General features: G+C 51.6%; 1 protein-coding gene across 4 annotated transcripts; it reads left to right on the top strand.

Moving 5' to 3' along the window:
- The first annotated feature begins 806 nt into the window (after positions 1 to 806).
- On the top strand, positions 807 to 25,999 carry PPCDC (phosphopantothenoylcysteine decarboxylase). 4 transcript variants are annotated; one of them, XM_052659790.1, is made up of 7 exons: positions 854 to 937; positions 1,860 to 1,954; positions 5,421 to 5,626; positions 19,602 to 19,697; positions 20,574 to 20,702; positions 24,402 to 24,570; positions 24,941 to 25,999. In XM_052659790.1, the coding sequence occupies exons 3-7, from the start codon at positions 5,444 to 5,446 to the stop codon at positions 25,024 to 25,026; spliced, it is 663 nt and encodes a 220-aa protein (XP_052515750.1). In that variant the 5' UTR covers positions 854 to 937; positions 1,860 to 1,954; positions 5,421 to 5,443; the 3' UTR covers positions 25,027 to 25,999. The 4 variants fall into 4 exon arrangements, with proteins under 4 accessions (XP_052515751.1, XP_052515749.1, XP_052515748.1 ...); XM_052659791.1 differs by lacking the exons at positions 854 to 937; positions 1,860 to 1,954 and adding an exon at positions 807 to 827; XM_052659789.1 differs by lacking the exon at positions 1,860 to 1,954 and having other exon boundaries at positions 827 to 945.

Raw genomic sequence — 25,999 nt, 5'->3', positions numbered from 1 at the left:
GTCAGTTCTGGGAATCCTCAGGTCTTTGGCCAGTGACCTGCTTTTGCATTCTGCTGGTGCCCACTGCCCCTCCTTGTTTCTGGGAAACACAGACCATTCTCCAACTGGCAGCTGAGCTGCCTGAGCCAGTGTGTCTGTCTGTGGAAACTGAGTGAACCGTAATAAAGGGGAACATTTGGCCCTCTGTGTCCTGCTGTGTCGTGTGTCTTCATGAGGGCCTGTGTGGAGCCTCGCCATGGGCTGTGGGGCATGGAAGTAGGGTGGGTCCATGGGCCTGTCGCCTGTCATTCCCAGAGTTCAAAAGTCACACACTTCTGTGTAGTTCTTTCTCTGAGGCAGCGTTGAAATTGCTACAGAGTCCTTCTGCCTGTTAGGAGTTCTGAGTTTCCTGAGGAAGAGCTGAGTTCACATGCTGCAGCTAAAGATCCCCCATGCTGCAACTAAAAGATTCCGCATGCAGCATCTAAGGCCTGGCACAGCCAAAAAAAAATAAAACAACAAACATAGAAGATAGGCTCAGTAAAAGTATTAAGTACTGCAGTGATAAGCAGTGTGGGTGGGGCTGGGGGGATGAAGAGGTCAGACAACTGGCAGGCCCAGATGAACACAGGAAATACCAAGCACTTGGCAACCGGTGTTCTCGGTGGGATTCCCCGAGTGGACTACAGTTCCTGGAAGGCTGAGAAGTTGACTACAACTCCCAGAAGGCTACGCGGTCGCGGAGGCAGCCTCCGACAGCCGTAAAGTTGCGTGTCAGTCAGAATCAGCGGGAGGGGCGACCGGGATACCGCGATATTTGGGGCTGCTCCGAGACGCGCCTGGCGCGGGTGAGGAGGCTGAGGGAACCGAGGAGGCTGGTGTCCTGTGGTGGGGCAAGCAGGAGGCTGGGGAAGCTTCGTTGGCGACTTTGACCTCTTTGTGTGACCTCAGTTTCCGTGTATGTGGGTGCGTGTGTCCATGTGTGTCCTTTCTCTGCTATTGGTGCCCAAGAATCTTTGTTCGCCGCTGCGGGTGCGCAGCTGTGCGTGTGTATGCGTGTGTCCGCGTGTGTCCGCTGCCGATCTCCGGTTTTCTGTGTGTGTGTGTGTAGCAGTGTGTGTGTAGGGGCTGTGGAGTCTATGGGTCCGGAGCGCTATGGACCTGTTCCCAGCTCCATCCTGAAGTGGGGCATTTATTTTTTAAAATTAATTTATTTTTAATTGAAGGATAATTTCTTTACGATATTGTGTTGGTTTCTGCCAAACAGCAGCATGAATCAGCTATAGGTATACTATGAAGTGGTGCATTTCTGTATGTGCCCTCCCATCCCTGCGTTATGCTCTTCTGCAGTTGCCTAGGGCCCTTTAACCTAGTTTTATAAAAGGTAGCCCTATCGGTTACCCACGTTTACCTCTTGCCTTAAAGAAACAAACAAAAAAAACCCGTGCCTACTTTCAAAAAGGAAAGGGGATGGCCCAAGGTACAAACCATTTTACAAGTTGATACAACAGAAAAAGGAAAGCCCCGGGATATTGCAGTTATCCCCTGGCTCCACCTAAAAGTGCTGAATGACATTAAAAAGTGAGAGTGAGGCAAAATTTTGTCAGAGAAGAACTTCAGTGCTGCACTTTGAAGTATTGGAGGCCAGTGCCAGGTAATAGGCAGGAGAGATTCCCAACTTGAGGAAGTGATGGGTACTTTGGAGCAGAAGTTGTCCTCATCTCTCCTAGTGGCTGAGAGGTAGCAGTTCCTAGTCACTCCCTTGTTAGTAGCCTCCACGTGTGAATGTAATATTAATGTGTGAGTGCTAAGCCGCTTCAGTCCTGTTAGACTCTGTGCAACCCTATGGACCAGGCTTCTCTGTCCATGGGATTCTCCAGGCAAGAATACTGGAGTAGGTTGCCATGCCCTCCTCCAGGGAATCTGCCCCACCCAGGAATTGAACTTGCATGTCTCACGTCTCCTGCAAGGGCAGGTGGGTTCTTTACCACTAGTACCACCTGGGAAGCCTGAATGTAATGTGTCCCCAACTTGTGGCCTTGAGGAAGGATGCCTAACGGGATTCCAGGAGCTGCAGAGTCAAGCCTGGCTGCTTCTGGTTTGAGAGAAGAGTAGTCTTAGCAGAATGTCAAGACCTTGAGTTCTCCCTGAAGAGTTCCTTGCCTTTCCTTGAAGGAAGGGATTTAAAGTGCTCCTGCAGGTGTGCCACTGCTTTTAATGACTGGGTTTGGGGGAAGAGTGCCACTACCGGGAGCTGCAGGTGTTACTTGGGCAGAGTTGTATTGACTGGTGGGAGATAAGGGAAGAGCGTAATCTTGGGGCCAGGGGTGAGGAACTTTGACGTCAGGCCAGAGAGTCCTGGGTTCCCTGCCCGCTCACCCAAATTCAGTTCTTTTTTCTGGGCCCCAGCTCCTGTTTGTGGTTGTGCTGGCCTGAAACCGCAGTCTGGATTTTTTTTAAAGCCCTGGTTCTGCCCTGGCTCCACACTTGCCCGTATTGTGATTGGCAAGCATTCCGGAAACTTTTACTTAACTCTGCCCTAATTAAACTCTTTGAAAAGGAGACTTACACATCACAAGGCTGCCACAAGTTGAGGCTCTTTATCTGTCTGGCCTTGTCTTTCTCAGAGGACAGAGAAGCTTGTCATTTTTCTGGCTGTGGCTGCATGCATGTTGCTGCCTGCATGGCTGGCACCCCGGGAGCCTGAGGCTCAGTAATCACAGCTTTCAGCCCTTTGGCCTTTCTGCTTACCAGCTGTTTCTGCTGCTCAAGAGTTCCTGTGAGTCCAGCAGAGCTCAGGAAGATGAGGTGCTGTCTACAGCTACCTTTGAGAGTAAACATAGAGAACTCCTGCCAACTGTTGCCCTCAATGGGACTGGCAGTTTGAGCTGATTTGACCTTGCTTTCAGATGTTGGTTAAATCATCTACTCTCTAAAGTACATATCACCCCTCCCTCTTCTTTTCTAGAAAGATATTTAGGGTTTGGTCCTTAACAAAGATTGCTCAGCAGTCTAAGTATTAATAGGAAATCTTGGGCTGTACCACCTGCTGTGGGGAAGCAGTTGAAGTCACCAGCATGAATTCCTGCCCCAGATTTAACTGGTTGCTTTCAGTAACCTGTTTCTTAGGAATTATATCAGTTTGATGTGGTGGTGGTGGCGGTGGTGGTTTAGTTGCTAAGTCATGTCCGACTCTTGCAGTCCCATGGACTGTAGCCTGCCAAGCTCCTCTGTCCATGAGATTTTGTCCATTTTCCTTCTCCAGGTGGTCTTCCTGACCCAGGGATTGAACCTGCTTCCTGCATTGCAGGCAGTCTTCTGTATTGCAGGCAGATTCTTTACTGTTGAGCCACCAGGAGGAGATTTTAAATTCAGTTTCTGATTTTGCGGGAATCTCTCTTTTCCTAGCCCTAGTTGTATGCTAGGGTCAAGGGTCAAGGTTTGGGATTTGGCAGGTGGGTTTTTCTGGAGAGTTGAGAATGTGCCTCCTCCTGGATGCTGATCAGCACATAGATTAGTTCTGGGAAGAAGCTGGCTGATAGGCCCTCTAGCCTTGTCAGCTGCCAACAGGACTCTCCAGGCCTTAGAGTAGACTCAGTTCTGCTGTGGGCAAACATGGCCCTGGCTGAGGCTCTGATGTAGAGCAGAGATTGAGATTGCTGACAAATGGAACTTTGGGGGGATGTCTTGTTCTACGAAACTGGCCTGTGCTTAACCTCTGTTGAGAAGGGTCTGGGCCCCTGGGAGACCCTTCCAGATAAGAGTGGTATAATCGACCCAAACATGGTCCTCAGCTCATATGGGTATGTGTCTGAGTCTTAAAGGTAAAAAATGGGCAAGGGGGCCCTAAGGAGCCAAGGGACCTGCGGAGTAAAGAGGGAGCCCTTAAGGGTTGCAGTCAGATAAGTAGCCATTGAGTGACTCACTGGACTTCTTCCTCGGGGTCTGCCTTGATGTCCCTTCCCCTTGTTGATTCTACCGTTTTTGAGTACATGTCCCAGGATACAGAGAGCGTCACTTACCTCTTGTCTTTCGTGCATGGACTCAGAAGGTTGCTGACGGGAGGAGCTTCAGAGATCACCTGGTCCTGTCTTTGCGTTATTCGATGAAAAGACATGTGCAAGGAGGGAATGACCCTGAGCCAAGGTTACGCAGCGGGTCAAGAGCACATGGACAGGGCCCAGGGCTCCTTATTCACAGGCCAGGTGTCTGTTCTCTGCCCAGCTCTGCTTCAGAGGGTACAGGTGATTATCCATTCAGCAGATGTTCAGGACTTACCACAGGCCTGATAACCTGCCTAGTGGTTTGTGTTTAAACCAGGTCAGACATTCAGGGAGCTTGCTGGTGGTGGTGGTCGTGGGAAAGTGGTGACGGAAAGGCAAGGAAACTGATGTCCAAATGGAATCAGTGATCACTGAAAGGTCCATCCCACAGAAGGACCCATCTCAAATGATTTCAGGTGTGACTTCTGTCTTCTCAGTCCATGCACAGATTCCCTGAAGGCAGCAACTGTGTCTTCCAAAATTCTTTTGCCTGGTGTGATCACCCTTGGTGATTGTTGCTGATGGAATGAGTATGTTTTGCTAGTGCAGCCTGCCAGAGTGTAGGATTCGATGCATCCATCAGCCATATAATCATAAACAATCACTTCTAACAACATCTGGGGACTAGAGGGAGAAACCAAGCAGCTAATCTCATGCGGTGGCCTTTATCCTTTTTATGCTGTCTGTTCTTGGCCATGGAATTGTAGGGTGGTGCCTAATCCACAGGGAAAGGGACAGAGAGGCAAATCCCTCCCTGGAGCACCCAAACCCCTTTGTTGCCCAGGGGTCCACCCCATAGGCACCCCTGGAACCTGCCCTGCCAGTCTTTAGTCAGCCCAGCCCACGGCAGCGGCTCCTTCTTCGTCTGCCCCCTCTAGTCTCTTCACCACCAAGGTGCCCTCCAGACTTCTTACCAGCACTGGCACCGTCTTTCTAAAATGAAAACCCACCCTGGCCCTCACTGCCCTTGACACTTAGTCCTTGACCTGATTTTGTCAGGAGTCCCTGACCTCCTGCCCACCCCACTGCCCCCTTGTCACACTTTTACCTCACTGCTAAGCTACTCTTTGTTACCCAAACCTGCCACCCTCCTTCAGGCCTCTTCACTTTTGCAAGATTGCTGTTGCGAAGTTTTCTTCTCTGAGAAACTTCCTCATACTACAGGACTCAACCTGAATGTTACTTTTTTTTTTAGGTTTCTGACTACTTGGCACCGACCATATTACAGTGTGACAGACTGATGTGGGGTAGGGGTGTCTGGCCTCATCAAACTGCTCCCAGAAGCTGGGATTATTGACCCCTGGGGAGCGCCAGCATCTGGCCTGGCATCTAACACAGGGTGTTCAGTACATTTTAGTTGAATGTATGAATGAAGCAGGTGCCCTGTTCTGCTTTTAGATCCTAAATCCTGACAGAGCTTTATGGAGCCCAATCCTGGCAGGCTCCCAGGACTCGAAGCCACTGGACCCCACATGGAACCAAGGGCCACATGTTCAGCTGCTGCACCCTTGAGAAGACAGTTCCGTGTTCTCGTGGGAGTCACTGGGAGTGTTGCAGCCCTGAAGGTGCCTCTTCTGGTGTCAAAGCTTTTGGACATTCCTGATGTGAGTATCCTTACTAGACAGCCTCTGACATTAGAGAGCTGGTGCGCTGGGGCCAGCCCATTTTTGTGCAGTAGACAGGGTTTTCCTTTTCTTAATCATGGTGTTTGTGGAAGTCCTCTGTGTGCATTGATACGTGGGGGACGCAGCAGACGGAGATGAGTGGGACAGTATAACCAGGAACTAGATTAGATAGACACAGAGTGAATGGAGACTGGGAAAGGAACACGTGAATGGAGGATTCGGCTTCCCAAACACTGACCTTCAGTTCCCCGAGGTCCTGGTGTGGAAAAGGGCTGGCTGGAGAAGTGTGGCAAGTCCTCAGCGCCCCCTGGTGGCTGTGGGCTCCCCGCTTTCACTCCATCCTGGACATTTCTGCCCTGTCCTCCTTTCTTGTTGGACACCATGGCTGTCCTGTCAGTCCAAATGCACTGGAACCTTAGCGACTCCTTGTTGCCTGCAGCTCTGGTTTCAAACTCTGCTCCTTTAGGTGCCCAGAGATGCCCAGAGACGACCACGGCGTGCCAGAGGTAGTGGGCTTAGCCCCTTGCCTTTGGTCAGGTCACCTCATCGTTGATCAGTTTTATGTATGGGGTTCCTGGAGAAGGCAATGGCACCCCACTCCAGTATTCTTGCCTGGAAAATCCCATGGATGGAGGAGCCTGGTGGGCTGCAGTCCATGGGGTCGCTAAGAGTTGGACACGACTGAGCGACTTCACTTTCACTTTTCACTTTCATGCATTGGAGAGGGAAATGGCAACCCACTCCAGTGTTCTTGCCTGGAGAATCCCAGGGACGGGGGAGCCTGGTGGGCTGCCGTCTATAGAGTCGCACAGAGTCGGACATGACAGAAGCGACTTAGCAGCAGCATTGGGTTCCAGGGCAGATTCTTTTGTGGGAAAAGTTGAAGGCTTTAAAAAATGTGAAAGCCAACAAGTGATAACCCTACTTCTTCATATATCCTAGGCCCTTTGTTGGTCTGTTCCTTCTAGCAGCCCCTGATGGCCTTTCCTTTGGGCCAGCCCCTTCCAGGCTGTGCCACCCTCCCTACTCTTCCTTGCCCTTTCAGTTTCTTCACAAACACTTCACATAAAAGCCTTCCTAGACTGCCTCAGCCCATGTGGTTTTGTTCACTTGATGTATTCAAGAAAGACCAGAAGTGGGATTTTATTCAGGAAAACTATTGTGATAAGGGAAATTAGACCTCAGTATAGAATTGGGTTTAATTATGAATACAGCAAGGAAAAGTGAAGCTTTGTAGCCAAGGAGTGGTGTGTATGTGTGTGTATGTATGTATGTAAAATTAAGAAGAAACATCAGGCTAAGGGAGATTTTAGCATACTGTCCTGGCTGATTCTCTCTGAAGGCAGCCCAGGTGATCAGACATCGTCTAGGGAGTGTTGGGGAATGAGGAGCCTGGTGAGATATCCAGACTGATCACATAGCGAGGGTGTGAGATTCTGCCTAGTAAACCAGTGTAGCAGCAGGAATCGTGCTCAGGAGGATGAAGCCTGGGGACAGGCCTAGTTGCAAAGTGGCTCAAAAGAGACTGACTAATGTTTGGTTAAGAAGAGAATCTTGACCAAGCTGGGGAACCACAAATGACCTTTGACACAATTTGTGATGCTAGTTTTGTGGGGTGTTGAACAAAGCTAGTGGAGGTGATGGAATTCCAGTTGAGCTGTTTCAAACCCTGAAAGATGATGCTGTGGAAGTCCTGCACTCAATATGCCAGCAAATTTGGAAAACTCAGCAGTGGCCACAGGACCGGAAAAGTTCAGTTTTCATTCCAATCCCAAAGAAAGGCAATGCCAAAGAATGCTCAAACTACCACACAGTTGTACTCATCTCACACACTAGTAAAGTGATGCTCAAAATTCTGCAAACTAGGCTTCAGCAGTACCTGAACTGTGAACTTCCAGATGTTCAAGCTGGTTCTAGAAAAGGCAGAGGAACCAGAGATCAAATTGCCAACATCCGCTGGATCATGGAAAAAGCAAGAGAGTTCCAGAAAAACATCTATTTCTGCTTTATTGACTATGCCAAAGCCTTTGACTGTGTGGATCACAAGAAACTGTGGAAAATTCTTCGAGAGATGGGAATACCAGAGCACCTGACCTGCCTCTTGAGAAACCTATGTGCAGGTCAGGAAGCAACAGTTAGAACTGGACATGGAACAACAGACTGGTTCCAAATAGGAAAAGGAGTACGTCGAGGCTGTATATTGTCACCCTGCTTATTTAACTTCTGTGCAGAGTACATCATGAGAAACGCTGGACTGGAAGAAGCACAAGCTGGAATCAAGATTGCTGGGAGAAATATCAATAACCTCAAATATGCAAATGACACCACCCTTACGGCAGAAAGTGAAGAGGAACTAAAAAACCTCTTGATGAAAGTGAAAGAGGAGAGTGAAAAAGTTGGCTTAAAGCTCAACATTCAGAAAACGAAGATCATGGCATCTGGTCCCATCACTTCATGGGAAATAGATGAGGAAACAGTGGAAACTATCAGACTTTATTTTGGGGGGGCTCCAAAATCACAGCAGATGGTGATTTCAGCCATGAAATTAAAAGATGCTTACTCCTTGGAAGGAAAGTTATGACCAACCTAGATAGCATATTCCAAAGCAGAGACATTACTTTGCCAACAAAGTTCCGTCTAGTCAAGGCTATGGTTTTTCCAGTGGTCATGTATGGATGTGAGCGTTGGACTGTGAAGAAGGCTGAGCGCCAAAGAATTGATACTTTTGAACTGTGGTGTTGGAGAAGACTCTTGAGAGTCCCTTGGACTGCAGGGAGATCCAACCAGTCCATTCTAAAGGAGATCAGCCCTGGGTGTTCTTTGGAAGGAATGATGCTAAAGCTGAAACTCCAGTCCTTTGGCCACCTCATGCGAAGAGTTGACTCACTGGAAAAGACTCTGATGCTGGGAGGGATTGGGGGCAGGAGAAAAAGGGGGCGACAGAGGGTGAGATGGCTGGATGGCATCACGGACTCGATGGATGTGTTTGAGTGAACTCTGGGAGTTGGTGATGGACAGGGAGGCCTGCCATGCTGTGATTCATGGGGTCGCAGAGAGTCGGACAGGACTGAGTGACTGAACTGAACTGAACTGAGCTGAAACTGCTAGGGCGCAGGGTGTGCTTTTTCCTTGCTTATGTCTGCTCAGCACTTAAGTCAGAGTGACACAGGTGGGTGTACCCGAAGCGTCCAGCAGGGGGCAGTGCTCACTTGCAGATGACCACGTCGTGACTCACAGGCAGGGGCGGGAAACCTTTTTTTTTTTTTTTTAAACTTTCCACAAACTTATACCCAGAAAGTCACCCCCTTACCTCACCTTCCAGGCAGCCAGGGATGCCAGTCAGGCCAGAAGAGGGGAGGGTGTTGTGGCTGCTCTGAGGCTGGGCAGTGGTGCTGGTTGGGCAGGAACCACTTTGGCCTGCCCCCTCCTCGTGTGCCCAGAACCCTCAGTAGGAGCTGGCCAGTGAGAACCTTGAGGGCGGGAGGCAGCCTCTGCCGCTGCCCTCTGGGGAGGGAGGGAGCCATGCAGTTCCCTTTTCCCATAGCCCCAGAGCAAGTGAATTTCCGGCCTGGGGCCGGATGGGGGCAGGGAGTCCTATCCCAGGAAACAGATGGGCAGCCTCAGAGCAGAGGGAAATGGCAGCTCTACCGCTTCCTGCCATCCCACTGGGCCAGCATTTAGCCGGGTGTGAGGAGAGGGTTGCCTGGAGCAGGGAGGCTCTCCAGCCGGCCCCCGGCCTTTTAGTCTAGCCTCTGTTGCCGACAGGCCACATCTGGAACGGGACTTGGCGCCCCCCTCTCCCGCTGGAGTTGAAGCTGAACAACTCCAGAAGGGCAGTGATCTAGCAGGGAGGACTCCCGGAGTTAGCCTCTGGGGGCCTGCCTTTGTCATTTTAAAATAAAGATGAGGACTGTCACCCATCCCCTCAGGCTGCCGTCAAGGCTCGGGGAGGGGGGCAGAGCTGAAACAACTTGTCGTCTTGCGCCAACGCTTAGACACAGCTCCTGGCACACGGAAGCACTTAACGGTGTGTGTTTCCTGCCCTTCACCCTCTCCTCTTCCCTCGTCGTCGTGTCCTTTAGGGCAGCCACTTGTGTGGGGTGCTGGGGTTGCTGAGGCAGCCCACGTGAGAGGAGCCGGGGAGCCATGTCTATCTGCTGATGTGGGGGGGCCCGCGGCCCTCCCTTCCTGTGGGTAGACATCTCCTAGAGTGGCCCAGTGGGTAACCCTCGGGGGATCCCTGCTTGCCTTGTATTGGTCCCAGGGTGGTGGCCTTCCCTCTCTCGCCCCCACCCTGCCCCCTACTCCCTGATAGAACTGATCTCCCCAGTGCCCTCCTTCTGAGTCACCCCCCAGGAGTAGTCTTTGTGCCTTGGAGCAGTCCTCCTCAACTCTTTGCCTAAGTCATGTGTTCACATGCTTTCCTGAGCTCCCTGGGGATCCCTAGATTTTGACCAGCAAACAGCTAGCAAAAGCAGCTGGGCTGTGGGCGGCAAGGAACTGGGTGTTTCTACAGACCTGGCTCACAACTGCTGATTCATCAGTGTGTTCAGACTTCCCAGGAGGACCACTGACCTGGAGCCAGACCAGGGAGACTGAGGGAGTGAGGGGTAGGAAGGAATTTGGATTGCTGCCTCACACACCAGCCATCATCCAGAGTGGCCACCTGCAGAGAAGCCTTGGAGCCTGTATGAGAGGTGGGAGGAGTTGGATGTGGTGGGGCTGGCCAGCCCTCCCTCGAGAGAGGCTGCTGCGCAGAGAGGATTTCTCACGCTGGGACTCTGGGCAGGTCAGATCTTTTTTATGGCCTCAGTTTTCTTATCCCTGCAGTAAAGTGGGGGCTGGATAATCAACTGATTGATTTCTAAGGCCTCTCCTGGCGTCAGGGCTAAGAGATTCTAGATGTGAGGGCAGAAAGGCCTAGGACCCAAAGACAGCCTGAGAGAAGGTCCTGGGATGTAGGGGCTGTGGCTGTTTTGCATTCTGTAATTGAGCAGTCAGCTCAGTCAGTTTGTGCCCTTTGGTTGACACCCTCCTTACTGTGGAGAAGACAGACACTTCTGTCTGCTTTTGCTGGGCAGGTGTCAGCAGGGCTGAAAGCCAGAAGAGGATTTCTGAAAGTGGGGAAAATCTCCCACCCAGGAAGTTGGCAGACCTTTGGCTTAGAGAACGTTGAGTTTCCAGAATGCCTGTCAGGACGTTCAGGACTGTTAAGAAGTGAGGGAGGAGGGCCTGCATATGTGCAGAATGAAATCTTTTCTGGTTTTCTGGAGGACTGTTGGGCAATATCTGGAGAAACCAAAAATGGTCACAGGCCTTGATTCACCCATAGGATTAAACCCTGTAGGGGTACGGAAGCTCACTAAATGCACAAGCATGTTCATTTTAGCACCGTTTATAATTTTAAAATGGAAACAAACCAAATATCCAGCAGTAGAACTGTGGGCCAGTTATGGTTCAACCTCTTGATGGAATCCAAGGCAGCCATTTAGGAGCCTGGGTGGATCTCATGTGCTGCTGTGGGGCAGTCCTCAGGATACAGGTGAAATGAACAAGGTGCTGAGGTTAGCAAAGTGTGGCCCGTTGGCCACAGTCTTGTGGTCTGTTTTTGTATGGCCTGTAAACCATACAAATATAAACTATTTACCTTTTAGGTTGAAAAAAATCAAAAGAAAAATATTTTGTGACACATAAAATTATATAAAATTTTATTTCAGTGTCCGTAACATTTTACTGGGACACATCCATACCCATTCATTTAAGTATTGCCTATGACCATCACTTCATGGCAAATAGAAGGGGAAAAATGGAAGCAGTGACAGATTTTATTTTCTTGGGCTCCAGTATCACTGCAGATGTTGACTGCAGCCATGAAATTAAGACGCTTGTTCACTCTGACAAACCTAGACAGCATATTAAAAAGCAGAGACATCATTTTGCCAACAAACGTCCATATAGTCAGAGCTATGGTTTTTCCAGTAGTCATGTATGGATTTGAGAGTTGGACCATGAAAGCTTGATGCTTTCAAATTGTGATGCTGGAGGAGACTCTTGAGAGTCCCTTGGATTGCAAGGAGATCAAACCAGTCAATCCTAAAGGAAATCAGTGCTGAATATTCATTAGGAGGACTGATGCTGAAGCCGAAGCTTTGATACTTTGGCCACCTGATGTGAAGAGTCTACTCATTTGCAAAAGACCCTGATGCTGGGAAAGATTGAAGGCCAAAGGAGAAGGGGGCAGCAGAGGATGAGATGGTTAGATAGCATCACCGATTCAGTGAACATGAATTTGAGCAAACCCTGGGAGATAGTGGAGTACAGAGGAGCCTGGTGGGCTACAGTCTGTGGGGTCACAGAGTCAGACACAACTTTGACCAACAGCAACAACTAAATGCTACAGGCTTGCTACTACAGAGTAGAGTAGTTGTAACAAAGCCTAAAATAGTATCTGGCCCTTTATAGAAAAATTTTGCCCACTGCTGGCATATAGTATTCCTTTTGTGTGTTGACATGTCTAGGTTAACTGGTTGCGATTTTCCCTCTGGAGGTGGTTACCCTTGTGGCTAGATGGGGGCAGGACGAGAGACTTGGATTTTACATCTTTCTGTTCTATTTTGATTTTCTAACCTCTGTGTGTACTTACTTTAGTTTTTAAAGTCAGTGGAGATTTTGCTGGGGATATCATGGAGTGTTTTTTTGTGATTTTATGCTTTTTTTTTTTTAATACTTCTCATTGAGGAAAGGAGAGCAGAAGAAACATGGCCTGGTTTGAGGTTTTCCTTTCTTTCCAGGCAGGGAGCACCTGCCTGCTCTGTGGTCCTGCTGTGGAAACTGGTTCAGCTGTTGCACTCTGAGGCACTTATTTGGGCTTCCGCTGGCTTGGCTGGCCCCATCCTTCTCTGGCCTGCTCCCCCGGGGAGTGAGTTCTACAGGCCACAGAGGCAGCCAGCCCTGGGCTCCTGCACCAGGGTCCTTCTCTGATACTCCAGAACAGCGTCCCGAGGGAGAGCCTCTGCAGTTGGCTGCTCTAGCTTCATTCTTGAGAAATTTCTTTAGTCAGGGAAGTGCACAGAGGGATTGAGTGCTTTCCAGGTGGCACTAGTGGTAACCTGCCTGCCAGTGCAGGAAACCTAAGAGACACAGGTTCGATCCCTGGGTCAGGAAGATCCCCTGGAGGAAGGCACGGTGACCCACTCCGGTATTCTTGCCTGGAGAATCCCATGGACAGGAACCTGGCGGGCTGCAGTCCACAGCGTTGCAAAGAGTCCGACATGAGTGAAGTGACTTAGCACGCATGCACAGAGAGACTGGCAGCCTGGTGCTACTTGAATGGCAGGAAGGGCCGTGTGCCGAGAATCGCATCTCCCCCAGAGGCCAGTTTGGAGGCAGAAGAGAGAATGGCAGAGCCTAGTGGGAAGGGGTAAGGGTCACAAGAAGGTTAGGATGGTATAGTGAGCTGGAGGGGCTCTTGGAGGCCCTATGGTCCAGATGGCTCCTGGCTCAGGAGGGAAACCAGGCCAGAGAGAAAGCATTCGCCCGAGATCCCCCAGCCAGTGGGCTGGCAGAACTGGGCTCAAGACCAGGTTTCTTGACAACCATCAGCAAGCGGACTCGAGAGCTCAGATTACGGGCATTCTCTACTCCACCTAACCACAGCCGTGAGGATGAGAATCCCCAGGCAGGTGTGAACTCCTGCCTGGTCCATCTTGCTCTGTAGTCAGGGGTCATGTATCACCTACCCACTTGATAGACAGACACATAAGCCCCTACCAGCTCTGGCTGCCGTGTGTGTAGTGGGCTCAGTAAATGTCTGTCAAGTGGAGAGATATCATTGTGAGCCGCTGGGACACCCACTCAGCCAACCGGAACTCCCTCAGGGATTTGTTAATGAGGCTTCCTCCTCCATAGCTTCCCCCCAACCCCGTGTGCTGACTGCACCCAGAGCCCTTTTGTCTACAGCATACCTGCCACCCCCACGCTCAGGGTCATGCCAGCTGCTTGGCTGGCCCCTAGGCCCCAGGCACTGCCAGTGTCAATACTGGGAGGCCCAGTGTCATGGTCTTCTGCTGCGAGACAGCCAGAGGACTAAGCCACCAGAGCTCTGGACTCCTCGCCTTGTGCCAGGTCAGGTCATGGCTGGTGCTTCCTCGGAGAGTCCTTGTCAGTCTCCTGTGGAGCCATAGTCACATGCCCTGTAGGAACCCCTGCTCTTTTCTAACCACTCAGCTAGGGGTTCCAGCTGGGGCTCTTCTCTACTTGTATATTCCAGAGCTGTGGTATATAATACAGTAGCCACTAGCTGCATTCAGATTTAAATTATTGAAATAAAACCAGAAGTTCGGTTCTCATTGTCACACCAACCACACCTCACGTGTTCAGTAGCCATGTGTGGCTGGAGGCCGCCATACTGGACAGCACAGATGTGACGTGTTTTCTTCGCTGCAGAGAATTGTGTTAGCTGTTCTATAGAGTGGTGGTTCTCCATCGGGGCAGTTTTGCCTCCCAGGGAACCCTGGACAATGTCATTTTTGATTGTTACACTTGAGGAAGGGTGCATCTAGCTCATGGTTGTAATGAGTAGAGGCCAGAGATGAGAGCGGAGGTGGACATTCAAGCCATGGGATTAATCTCATCTGTGACTGTGAAAATGCTTTTCCACAGGTCCCTTTGATACCTGCTCCAGAAGGAGCCTGGGCCAGGCCAGGGACCTAACCGTAGAAATAGAGGAATTGCCCCCAATTCTGTTTTCCAGTTCCCCTGCCTGACTCCCCAGGACCCCCAGATGGGATTGCTGATGTGTTTTCAACAGAGAAAGAACGCCAGACTTTCCAACTAGTTTCAGGAAGGAATCTCCATAAATGCTAAGCAAAATGTAGGCAGCTTATACTATAGGGCCTGGCCATGCCTTGGTCACATCACAGAGGCTCAGGTTAAAAATATTAAGACAGAAACTGTTGGCAGGGCTGTCACCAGGGGGCCAAGCACAGAGCTGCCTTTCAGGAACTCTGAAGTGTGTGAGAAACTGTTTTAATGTCCAGCCTTGCTTCTCTTTGGACCCAGAAGGGTGTAAGAGGAAGCCAAGGAGGGTTCCTGTCCTCAGGAGTTTTCTGCTCTGCCAAGGCTCCTTAGCATTTGCTGAGGGAAAGGTCAGGGTGAATGAATAGTCCAAGTTATTTAGTATCTCAGAGGGTAACATGACATGCCTTTTTTGTGAAGGAAAAAAAAAAAAGTGTATGGAAACCCAGGGCCTAGCTCTTGGCTCCCAGAACCTTTTTACAGAGTGAATGAAAAGGAAAGAACAAAGCCCATGGGACTGAAGAATCATATCAAGTGACATCCCTCTAAAACCAGAAAAACTAGCCTGGGCCTGCCAGACAACACTGGGGTCAGGGTCACTGCCAAGGAGACGTGGCTGCTTTATAGGGGTCAAGGGAGGGCCATTGGGAATGATGGCTCATCACATACTCTTCACATAACTCTGTATAAAGACATTGACCTCAAGAAGCTCCCTAACAATGACTGTGTAACCTGGGAGGGTAGCCAGAGAGACTAGAGAGGAGCGTAAGGGAAAGATCTCGAGTAGCAGCAGTGGACCAGGGTGGGAGGCCTACCTGGACCCCTGGTTGGAACTCCCCCAGGAGCTGGGGGAGACGGTGAAGGGCATGTAGAGGGAAGGGAAGGGTAGAGCTGACAGGGAGGAGGGAGCCCCTAACAGGACCATCACCAAACTGGGGATGTTTCTGAAGGCTGTCCATAGTCACAGTCCTCACTTTGAGAACTGGCAGACGGGAGAGCAGGGCAGAGTTAGGAGAGAGGGGAGAGCAGGGCAACTAGCTCTTCAGGAAGCAGCTTTTCAAATTTCAGAATAGGGAGAATGAATTGGGGTGATCTTAAGGGGCAGACTGTCCAGGATAGTCAGGAAGTTCTTAGAAATAAAAGAAAGTAATCCCTTAAGGAAAAGAAGGCAGTGACCAGAAGCTGATATAGCTACCAGGGAAGCTCTCTGTTGAAGGAAATGGGAAAGCAGTTAAATGGGAAGGAGGACATAATAACCAAAGATGAAGCAAGAATATGGTCCAGAAGTCACCAGAGTGACCTGAAGCTTGCAGTGAAAACTCAGAATGACGGAAATGACTGATGCACATATTTGGAAAAAACAATGAAACAACGCCCGGTCCCAGAGGCCAGTGGTATAACCTGGGGTAGGGTGGGGGATTCTTGAGTCCTAACTTTGTTTCCAGTTTTTTCTTTTGAACTTGAAAAAGAATAAATGGTAGTAGAAGAGACTTGACCCAGTTTTGGTGATTCATTTCCTGAATTGGGCAAGTTTTGTCCTGGTGTGCTGAGGTTGTGGTTGGTGACCTACAGGTCCTACTTGGAAAAGTTCGTTCTCTTTTTTTTAAAATTTAATTTATTTTATTATTATTTTTGGCTGGTCTGGGTCTTGGTTGCTGCGTGTGAATTTTTCTCCAGTTAAGGTAAGCAGGGGCCACTTTCTCATGCAGGGTGCAGTTCTCATTGCCTTGGCCTTTCTCTCTTTTTTATTTATTTTTTGCCGTGTCTTCTCTGTGGAGCACAGGCTTTAGGCGCACTGGCTTGAGTAGTGGCAGCATGTGAGCTCAGTAGTTGTGGTGCAGGGGCTTCGTTGCTCCAACGTATGCGGAATCTTCCTGGAGCGGGGAGCAAACCCGTGTCCCCTGCATTGGCAGGCAGATTCTTGTCCACTGCACCTCCAGGGAAGCCCAGGGTTCATTCTTAATTCTTTCCCACGCCAAGCTCCATATGGACCTTGGGGAAGGCCTCTGCTCTTGACCTCATTCTTTTCGTGATTTGGATTTGTGTCTTGGGACTGTTGACGGTGGTACTGGCAGAGAACAGGCCAGGGGGAACAGGTTTGAGATTTTCGCTCTGCACTGACTGAGCAGAAACAGTGGGCCAGCTCTGGAAAGGTGGAATCCACCAGGGAAGTGTGAGGGACTTCTTTTGGGAAAGTAACAGTGCAGGTAGAGTTTGGGGCTTGTGGTTTAGCAGCAACATGGGGGAGAAGAACTCCTGAGGTTTTGCTGATTGCAAACCCTGTGTACGTCAGTTCAGGAGGATGTGGCTTCCAGAGCTGGTGTGGGCTCAGGCTCCTCTGACCAACCCTCGGTGGGGGCCGGGAAGTGAGACTCCAGGTTCCTTGAGCCTAACCGCGTGCCACCTTCTCAGAGCCCCGTGGGCAGAACAGATGGTTCCAGCCTGAGAGTTCTTCAGTTTGGGGAAATCTAATTTTATTTCTTTTGTAATTTTCACCCCTCTTATTTTACTGATCTCCCCTTCAGTAACTCATTATTAGTCAGATTTTGGACCTCTAAAGTTGGTCTTCTGATTTTCTCTCTTTTTTTTAAATACTATTATCCATCTCTTTATGTTCTACTTTTTGAAAAATTTCTTCTAAACTTACGTTGAATTTTTTCTTTGACTATTTGTACTTTTAATTTCCAAGAGTTCTTTTTTGTTCACTGAATGTTCATTAAAAAAAAAAAAGAGCATCTGGTCCTGTCTGATCTGATCTGTTAATGCCTCTTTCCATTTCCATATATTATGTGTTAACGTATCTTAACTGCTGGGTTTTTCTTTTTGTCCTCTTCTCTTTGTTCTGGGTGTTCATACCTTTAAAAAAAATCCCTTTGCTTTTATTTCAGTGGGCTTTTTGACAGGAAACAGTTTAATCCACTTTATCTAATTGCATGTTTATTCTTTTAAGCTTTATATATGTTTTTAAGTGTGTCTTTTAAGACATTTTGATGTGATTGATGGATTTGAAAACATCCAATATATGAGTCTGAATCTTGATCAGGGAGTTTAGCCAATTATATAATTACTGTAATTGCTATTCTATTAGGACTTACTTCTTCCATCTTATTTAGTGCTTTCTGCTTATCATGTATTCTCACTGCTTTTTTATTTCTTTTCCTTTCCCGTTCCTTTATTGTGTAGACTGAGTTTTCTTCTGCTGGTTTGAAAGTTGTATATTCTTCTTGTGGTTCCTTCTCACTTATTTGGCCCCATACCTTACCTCATCACTGTCTTGGGTCTTAAGAGTCTCAGCACCATCCTGCCTTTTTCCGTTCTCTTCACCTGTGCTGGTCCTGTGACATATTCAGGGCTGGATTCTGTGGGCGACAGCAGCCCTTTTCCTTTGCCACCTTGCTCGGAACTGGACCAGGCTCCTTCAGGACTCTCCTGGAAGGGACCCCACTGCTCAGCAGGAGCAGGAGGTTCTATGCACGTTTGGGGGCTGGTAGGTTCCCAGGAGGGAGCAGGAGGATGGACGAGTCTGTGATCTCTGCTGGACGGCTGGGAGGCCCAGACCTGAAGCTCTTCCACAGCCTGCCTCTGAGACTTCTGCTCCCTGCTTCCAGCTTCACTCTCAGATGCTGTGCAGAGCGGTGTCCCACAACCCACAGAAGGTGGGAAACAAATGAGGAGAGGGAGCCTTGGCAAGAGGATAGGAAGTGGCAGGGACCAGGTGGAGAAGGCACGGGCATAGCCCATCCAAGAAAGCAGCCGTTGCTCAGCACCACCAACTCAATTCAAGCAACAGCGTGGCCCCCGCAGTGCCAGAGCTTTTGAGAGAAACCAGAACGTTGGATTTTCTATGTGAAACCTCCCATAACATCTTACAGAAGAACTCAAACGAACTTTTGGGCAAACCTAATATTTTTTGGCTTAAAAATGTTTATAACCCCCGTGTAGGCCACACGGAGAAGACTCTTGAGAATCCCTTTGATTGCAGGGGGATCAAATCAGTCAATCCTAAAGGAAATCAACCCTGAATATTCACTGGAAGGACTGATGCTAAAGCTCCAATACTTTGGGCACCTGATGTGAACAGCTGGCTCATTGGAAAAACCTGATGCTGGGAGAGATGGCGGGCAGGAGGAGAAGGGGCAGCGGAGGGTGAGATGGTTGGGCCACAGCACTGACTCAGTAGACATGAACTCGAGCAAACTCCGGGAGACAGTGGAGGACAGGGAAGCCTGGAGTGCTGCATTTCATGACTTAGCGACTGAATAGCAACATCAAGGCAGTATAGCACCTCTGGCCCAGACACTGTCCCCAGTGATCCCCCTGGTTAGTTCTGTCCTTGTTAGGCTTGACTTTTTCCTCTCCTGGATAAATGTCCCCCAAAGATGTAATTTCCTACCCCCCTCCCCTCTTAGCCACCTCTTCTGGGCCGCTTTCCTCTGTCTGCTTGTTAGTCTGGCATCTCAGTTTACCAGTCATGGAAATGGGTCTGGTGTCGTTCACACTGTCATGTGCTATTTCTGTTCTGTTAGCCATCCCCCTTGTTTGCGTTATTAACTTATCTACTAAATGAATAACTCGAGGGTAACCATCACTCTTGCCCTGTGAGTATCGGGCACTAGGGTTTGGTTTTCCTGGAGCCTGTCTGCAGCAAGAGCCCATGAAGCCTGTTCCTAGAAGTCCTGGGAGGGACTCTGCTTGCCTGCTCGCTGGGCTGTGGCTGCAGACACCACGTGCAGGGCCCGGCTCCCTAGTGCCTTGGCCTGCAGAGGGCAGACCTGTGGTGTAGCCCAGAGCTCAGGACCCGGGAGCCTTCTGGGGGGGCCCCCTCCTGCCTGCCCTGGTCTGTCCCTGCCCAAGTGGCTGGAGCCTGCAGCTTTATATATGCTGGGCAGTTGTGTGACTCATTCCTCGGCAGCCCCTCTGATGGGGAAGTGAAACAGCTGCACCTGGAGAGGCTTGACCTTTGGGTGACAGCGGAAGTAACTGTGCAAACGCAGGGCTCACTGCCTCCGAGGGAGAAGCCCTCTCCGCAGCCAGGCTGTGAAGAAAGTTCTCACCTGGCCTGGCCTGGCCCCATGTGGCCTCCAGGCTGGGGGCTCTGGTAACAGTTTCTCTTTCCTTCTCCCCCCCAACCCCGCCCCAACACTTCTCTTGGTGACAGCTGGAAGTAGCCGTGGTCACAACTGAGAGAGCCAAACATTTTTACAGCCCCCGGGATGTTCCTGTCACCCTCTACAGCGACGCTGATGAATGGGAGGTCAGTGCTGGGCCTCTGGGCTGGGTTCCCTCATGTCTGTATCAACGGGACAAGACAGTCCTCCCTGCAGCCTATGGTCCTGGCGGCCAGAGCAGACAGGCTAGGCTCAAGTCCGCGGTCAGGGCCTCTGGGCAGAGGCGATGAGGAAAACATCTGTCTAGCTTCTGGCCTGCAGGAGGCCCACAGTCTCCTCCCACCCCAGGCAGAGCTCAGCATTGGCCCCGTGCCTGGGGTTGAGTGTCCTTGTACTTATCTGGGCTGATGAAACCACAGAGGAGCCCTGTTCCCACCACCCTCATCCACGTGGCTCCCAGCGTCAGGGCCGCCGGGAACGCCTCACTTCCCACGGCTGCCGGGCTGCCCTGCTGCTCTCCCGCGCCGGGGCAGGCTCTGGTCGATTCACCAGACGTCAAGTGTGGGCCCCACAGGGGTGCCCTGCCAGGCATTTTTAAACATTCTCAGCCTAGAACATTTCTGGCTGGCCCGTCTCCCCCACCCCGCCCCCTCCATTGCTCACCGCCCAGAGCCTTTCCACTGGCTTGGACAACCCAAGCATCCGCCTCAAGCAGACAGGCCAGGACTTCCCTGCCAGATGTCAGTCCTCTTGAAAACCAAACCTTAAAGGGAATAGCTCAGAGAGACAAGGGGCGTTTGTTTCCTCAGGCCTGGTTTCTCTCAGGCCGTTGGTGTCGCAGCCAGGGTTCTCCAGCTGCCAAAGGGGTGGCAGTGAGCTGGGGTGGGGGGCGTTCGGGTGGTCTCCCCTGGGTTCCTGACTCACTGCCCCAGGTCTGTGTTGGCCCTCAAACCGCTCCGGCCCCTCCTCCCTCCACTCTGAGAGTGGCCGGCCCAGTGACCCCACTTCCTTCGCCCTGCCAGATGTGGAAGTGCCGATCCGACCCAGTTCTCCACATTGACCTGAGGAGGTGGGCGGATCTCATGCTGGTGGCGCCCCTCGATGCCAACACTTTGGGGAAGGTGGCCAGTGGCATCTGTGACAACTTGCTTGTGAGTGACTCGCCGGGCCTGCCTCCCTACTGGGCCATGCTCACCATGGGCTGCTGCTGCTACTGCTACTACTAAGTCGCTTCAGTCGTGTCCGACTCTGTGCGACCCCAGAGACGGCAGCCCACTAGGCTCCCCCGTCCCTGGGATTCTCCAGGCAAGAACACTGGAGTGGGTAGCTGCAGGCTTCTTCTGGACAGTCTTCTCACCTGGGAATCCCTGTACGGTGGGCTGGTTTGCTCAGAACACAGTCCCCTGGACCGCCCTCCACTTGGCCTACTTGTGCTCTGGCAGGTGGCCAGATGGCCTGGGTCCTGATGGGCGGACTTGACTTGCGAGTGCCCTCTGAGGTGTCCACCCCTCAGGCCCCTGGGTGCTCATGCCCATGGGCTGCCCTCCACATGCTTTCCCGCTGGCCTCCCTGCCCAGCTCTGTTGCCGGTCCCCCTTAGCTCTGCCTTCCCACTAGGACCTGCCTGTCATGGGGGCAAACAGATAAGAGTGTTTACCTCCTCATGCATCTCCCAGGCACACTTATCTGTCCTGTACTTTTAACCACAAAGCTGAGAGGTAGTTTCCCTGAAATTGTGGAAATTAAAGGGGAAGAAAGGAGACAGGGCAAGAGGCTCGAGCTGGAGGAGAGGAAGAGAAGTCCAGTTGTAGAGTGGGGATCATCTTCGGCCTGAAGGACCTCCAGGGAGCTGCTGTCCTTAAGGAGCCTTTGTTTACATGAACATCCTGGGAAGACTGGGTGTGTTCCCTATCCTTCCCACCTCTTTCGTATCACCCCCCTTCCCTCATTCTTCCAGCTTTTTTACCTGCCAGGGACCAGGCCCTATGTGGACAGACACACAGGACACAGGGAGCTGACAGTCTGGAAGGAGAGGGTTTTTGGCCTATGCTCTGGTATGTGGTGTGTCAGTCCTTTGACAATGGAATCACCATGTTGCACAGTATCGGGCATACAGTAGGCATTCAGTAAACACTTATTACATGTATGAGGTAATCAGTAATTTTACTTCCGCTAACAGCAGAAGGTTTTCAGAGTTTAATATGCTGAAATGACTAACTAAGCTGAGTTGAGGTTTTGGGGGCTTAGATAGGGGGTTAGTCTCTTTGCTTGTTGATGGGTGCTTAATGTGCTTCTCAAAGAAGCTGCTAGTGATTTAAGCATCATTTGAATTAGAGCACAGGTGGTCAGAAGAAGAGCAAGACAGATCGTGTGGCAGGAACAGGGGTGGGGGAGTGCAGAGGAGGGCGGGCTTGGGCCGTGTTGTCAAGAATGCCTCCAGGTGGGGCTGGTACCTGGTTGACAGGATATCAGAACGGGTCAGGCTCCTGGTCACTTTCATCTAAGTGCCTCAGCACTGTGTGTAACCAGCACCATCTCACCAAATGTCCAGGCTTTCCTCAGCCAGCTGATGTGACAAGGCATGCTGACCTCTAGGAGCTAAGCCCCGCCCTGGGCCAACTCTGAGAACTCCTTGCTCACTCCCGAAAGCTCTGCTTTCCTCTTTTCTTCAGAGCTGCCAGCGCTCCCTGGAATCTTTGGCGTTCCCCTCTACTGAGTTGGCTGAGCAGTAGAATATGTTCCCAAGACCAGGCCTGAGGCCCTTTGCCTCAAAGGTTTCACTTGAAGGTGCAAGTATTTCAAAGAACCGCAAATCCTACAAAGTTTAAGCTGTTGTCATCATGGTCTGTGGCTCTGTTCTCTCTCGAAAGATGTTTTTTCCTTATATTCTCCCAAAGGAGCTTGCCCTGCTTCCTCTCTCCTCCAAACCTTCTCCCTGAAATTGGGGTGCACACTGTCTAGATCTTGGGGTGCACTGGAGCCATGTGCTAAGTATGAACCTATGTTCCCAGTCTCTGGGCCCTGGGCCTGGGTGATGTGAATCTGTCTATCCTCTGGCCCACTCAGGCTCTGGCCCTTCTTTGTGCTAAATAACCAAGCAGATCCAGAAAGAGGAGATAACTTCCCTGGGTCACCTGTCTAGCTGGCAGCTGGTCTCCTATCCCAGATCCAGGCCTTCTCTTAGCCCAAGCGGATTCCCAGGGGCAGAGCCTGAGGTGCTACATAGAGCATTGGCCAGACAGAAATGACCGTGGGAACTGATGCCTCCTTTCAGTCTTCCTGCTGCCAGAAGGTTCCTGCTGGAGCTGTGGTTTGTCCAGGAAGCGCTGAGCTTCTTGATGAGATGGGAAAAGCTGGAGACGTATGGGGCAGAGAGGGGTTGAGTTTCTGCTCTGGTGGGCGTACTTTGCTTTGAGGGCATTTAGAAACTCCAGCCCTGCCACCACCCACCTCACACGGAGTCAGGGGACTCTTCTAGGTATGCTCATGGCTTCTGCAGAAGCAGCAGGTGGCACGGGGCCAAGAGGAAGTGTGAACTGAAACTGTCCACTCACAGCCGGGTTGCCCCACCGCAAGGACTTGGTGGGGAGACAAGCGCTGTGTCTGAGATGACGCGAGCAGCCAGGGCCTGAAGCTGTGTGCTGACCTGCTTCCTTCCTGTCGCAGGAGAGGCCAGGGGCCCTGAGGAGGGCAGGCATTTTCCCTGGCCCATCCGTGGCATTGTTCTCTAGACTCCCCCTCTTTTCCCAGACAGGCTCCCCTTCAGGGAAGGAGTGTGCCCACCACTGGCTCCCTGAGGGGCCCACAGCCCAGGCAGAGGTGCCTGGAGCTGTCAGAGCCCAGGGGAGTGCACTGCTGTGGGCCCCTGAGCTTATTTCCCTCCAAGGCAGCCCCTGGCCCAGGGAGCCTGTCTGTAATAATAACAGGACCTACTATTTCTGGAGCCTGTATCTGTGCCAGGCCTGTGCAAAGAGCTTTATAAGCATTCTCACCCTCCATCTGCACGACCACCCAGGGAGAGGGCTTTTGCAGAGAGGAACCTCAGACTTCTGTCATGAAAGGACTTGTTCAAGTTCTCATGGCTAGTCACAGCAGAGAGCACAGCAAGATCTGAACCCAAGTCCGTGTGATTGCAAAGCTCACGGCGCTGAAGACTCCGTCCGTGAGCTGGTCTGTCCTTTTCATAGCTGCTCAGGTAGTGACTTGGAGGGGCCTGGCAGCGGGAGGTAGTGAAACCGCACGAGGCAGTGGAGGACTTGGGCGCTGTGCAGAGCTTCCCCCACATCACTGTCTGGGTGTCACCCTGGGTAGCAGCTCACCTCCTGGAAGTGCAGCTTCCCCTTGGTGATGTGGGACAGCAGCTTCTTTACAGGGTCACAGGGCGGGCTCATGAGATAGCACGTGGGAGAGGGTCTGGTCCTGTGGAACCTGTTCTCATGGCCACGCTTTAGTTGGCCTCAAGAAGAGCTAGTGTGGGGTAGACGGGCCCACCTGCCTGGCAGCCTGGTCCTCAGCTTTGCAAGAGCCACTGCGAGGTATGGCTGGCTGTAGGGAAGACAGATGCTTGGGCACCAGGAGCCCTTTCTACACAGAAGTGGAGGTATGCTTGGAGGTGGCTGGGCCATGGCCAGCGTTAGTGGAGCAGCTCCTGTATGTTGGGCCCTATGTCAGAGCCTAGGGGGAGGTGGGAGGGACCCAGAGACACATCCTCAGAGTAACGAGACAGCAGACAGTGGCCCCCAGTCACTCCAGGCCCACAGCTGGCTGTAGCCTGGAAGCAGTGGGTAACAGTTGGGAAGTCTGGGGAGGGGTGGCAGGCAGAGCAGCAGGCACGCCCGTCCTTCTTCACAGACCTGTGTCATCCGGGCCTGGGACCGCAGCAAACCCCTGCTCTTCTGCCCGGCAATGAACACCGCCATGTGGGAGCACCCCATCACCGAACAGCAGGTGGGCCAGCTCAAGGCCTTTGGCTACATCGAGATCCCCTGTGTGGCCAAGAAGCTGGTCTGTGGAGACCAAGGTGGGTGTCCGGCCAGGCTCACAGCTCATTCCCACAGCCTCATATCCCAGCCCGTTGTGACCTCCAGCTCAGCTCTCTCACCTGGGAAATGGAAGTGGTAATTCCTCCCTCTTGGAGTTGTTCAGTAATGTGCCCAGTATCCTCCCTGACGTGTAGCCCGAACAGTTCAAGGTGGTTGCTGTAACCATTCCTGGGGCCTGTCCTGGGGGCGGGGTATCTCTGATGGGACTCAACGGATCTGGCTCAGGCCTGGTCCTGGCCTTCTCAGGCACTGGGCTCTGGGTGGCACACTCAGGGGGCGCTGGGCAGGGGTGAGTGGAGGATGGTCCCCTGCCCGTCTGCAGGGCCACAGAATAACTCTGCTCCCTAGGTCTGGGGGCCATGGCTGAGGTGGGCACCATTGTGGACAAAGTGAAAGAAGTCCTGTCCCAGCACGGCAGCTCCCAGCGGAGTTGAACCCAGGATTTCTGTCACCCGCGTCCCTCTGAACTCAGGAGGTGTTTTCAGGCCAAGTCAGTGAAGAAAGTGGACTTTGCCAAAATGTGGTGAGACTTCTGCTTCCGCCGAGTAGTGGTCTGGCCTGGGCCTGCTGTGGAGCCTCCCGAGGGCCATGACCTGCCCCAGGTCAAAGTAGGCCAAAGGCCCAGGTCCCAGCTTCTTCCAACCAGGAGACACCCGCTTTCCCGAGCTCCTCCCCGCCTTTTCCTAGGATGGGCGCAGCAAGCCAGAGGACAAGCTGCGGAAAGTGCCTGTGCCCTGGGAAGGGGACCCAGGAGTGACCGAGAAACCTTGATCCAGGGGACCTGCTTTTAGACGGAGCAACTTAACGACACCACAGTGTCAACTGGAGACCCCGGGCCTATGGAGCTTCAGCTCCTCAGTGGGCACAGGGAAGCCTGTGAGTTGGCCAGACCTTGAGATTTCCCGCAGACCATGCTGTGAGATTGGGGTGACAGAGAATAAAGAAAAGTGACCTTCTGAGAGACTGTCCTTCCTTTGTAGCCTGTCTGTGGTTTTAGAGGTCAGAGGCTAGGAAAGGGTCTAGGCTGGCAACTGACCAGCACTGCTTAGTCCTTGCATCATATGGTGGTTTGGGGCAAAGGACTCTGAAGCCAGAGAGCCTCTCGTTCCAATCCCAGCTCTGCTGCGTGCTAGCAGTGGGACCTTGGCTTGGGGCTCAACCTTTCTGACCCTCACTTTCCTCATCTGTATTATCCTAGCCTCATGGAATTGTTGAGAGGACTTAATAAGATATTGTGTATAAAATGCCCACCCTACTGTCTCTCCCCCTGGAGGAGGGCATGGCAACCCACTCTAGTATTCTTGCCTGGAGAGTCCTCTGGACAGAGGAGCCTAGCGGGCTATAGTCCATGGAGCTGCAAAGAGTTGGACCTGACTAAAGCGACTAATACTTTCACTGCCTCTCACA

This window comes from Budorcas taxicolor, chromosome 21 (genome assembly GCF_023091745.1).
Source record: "Budorcas taxicolor isolate Tak-1 chromosome 21, Takin1.1, whole genome shotgun sequence".
Classification (NCBI taxonomy): Eukaryota; Metazoa; Chordata; class Mammalia; order Artiodactyla; family Bovidae; genus Budorcas; species Budorcas taxicolor.
Note: the sequence above shows the minus strand (reverse complement) of the source record. Positions and strands in the feature narration are given on the sequence as shown.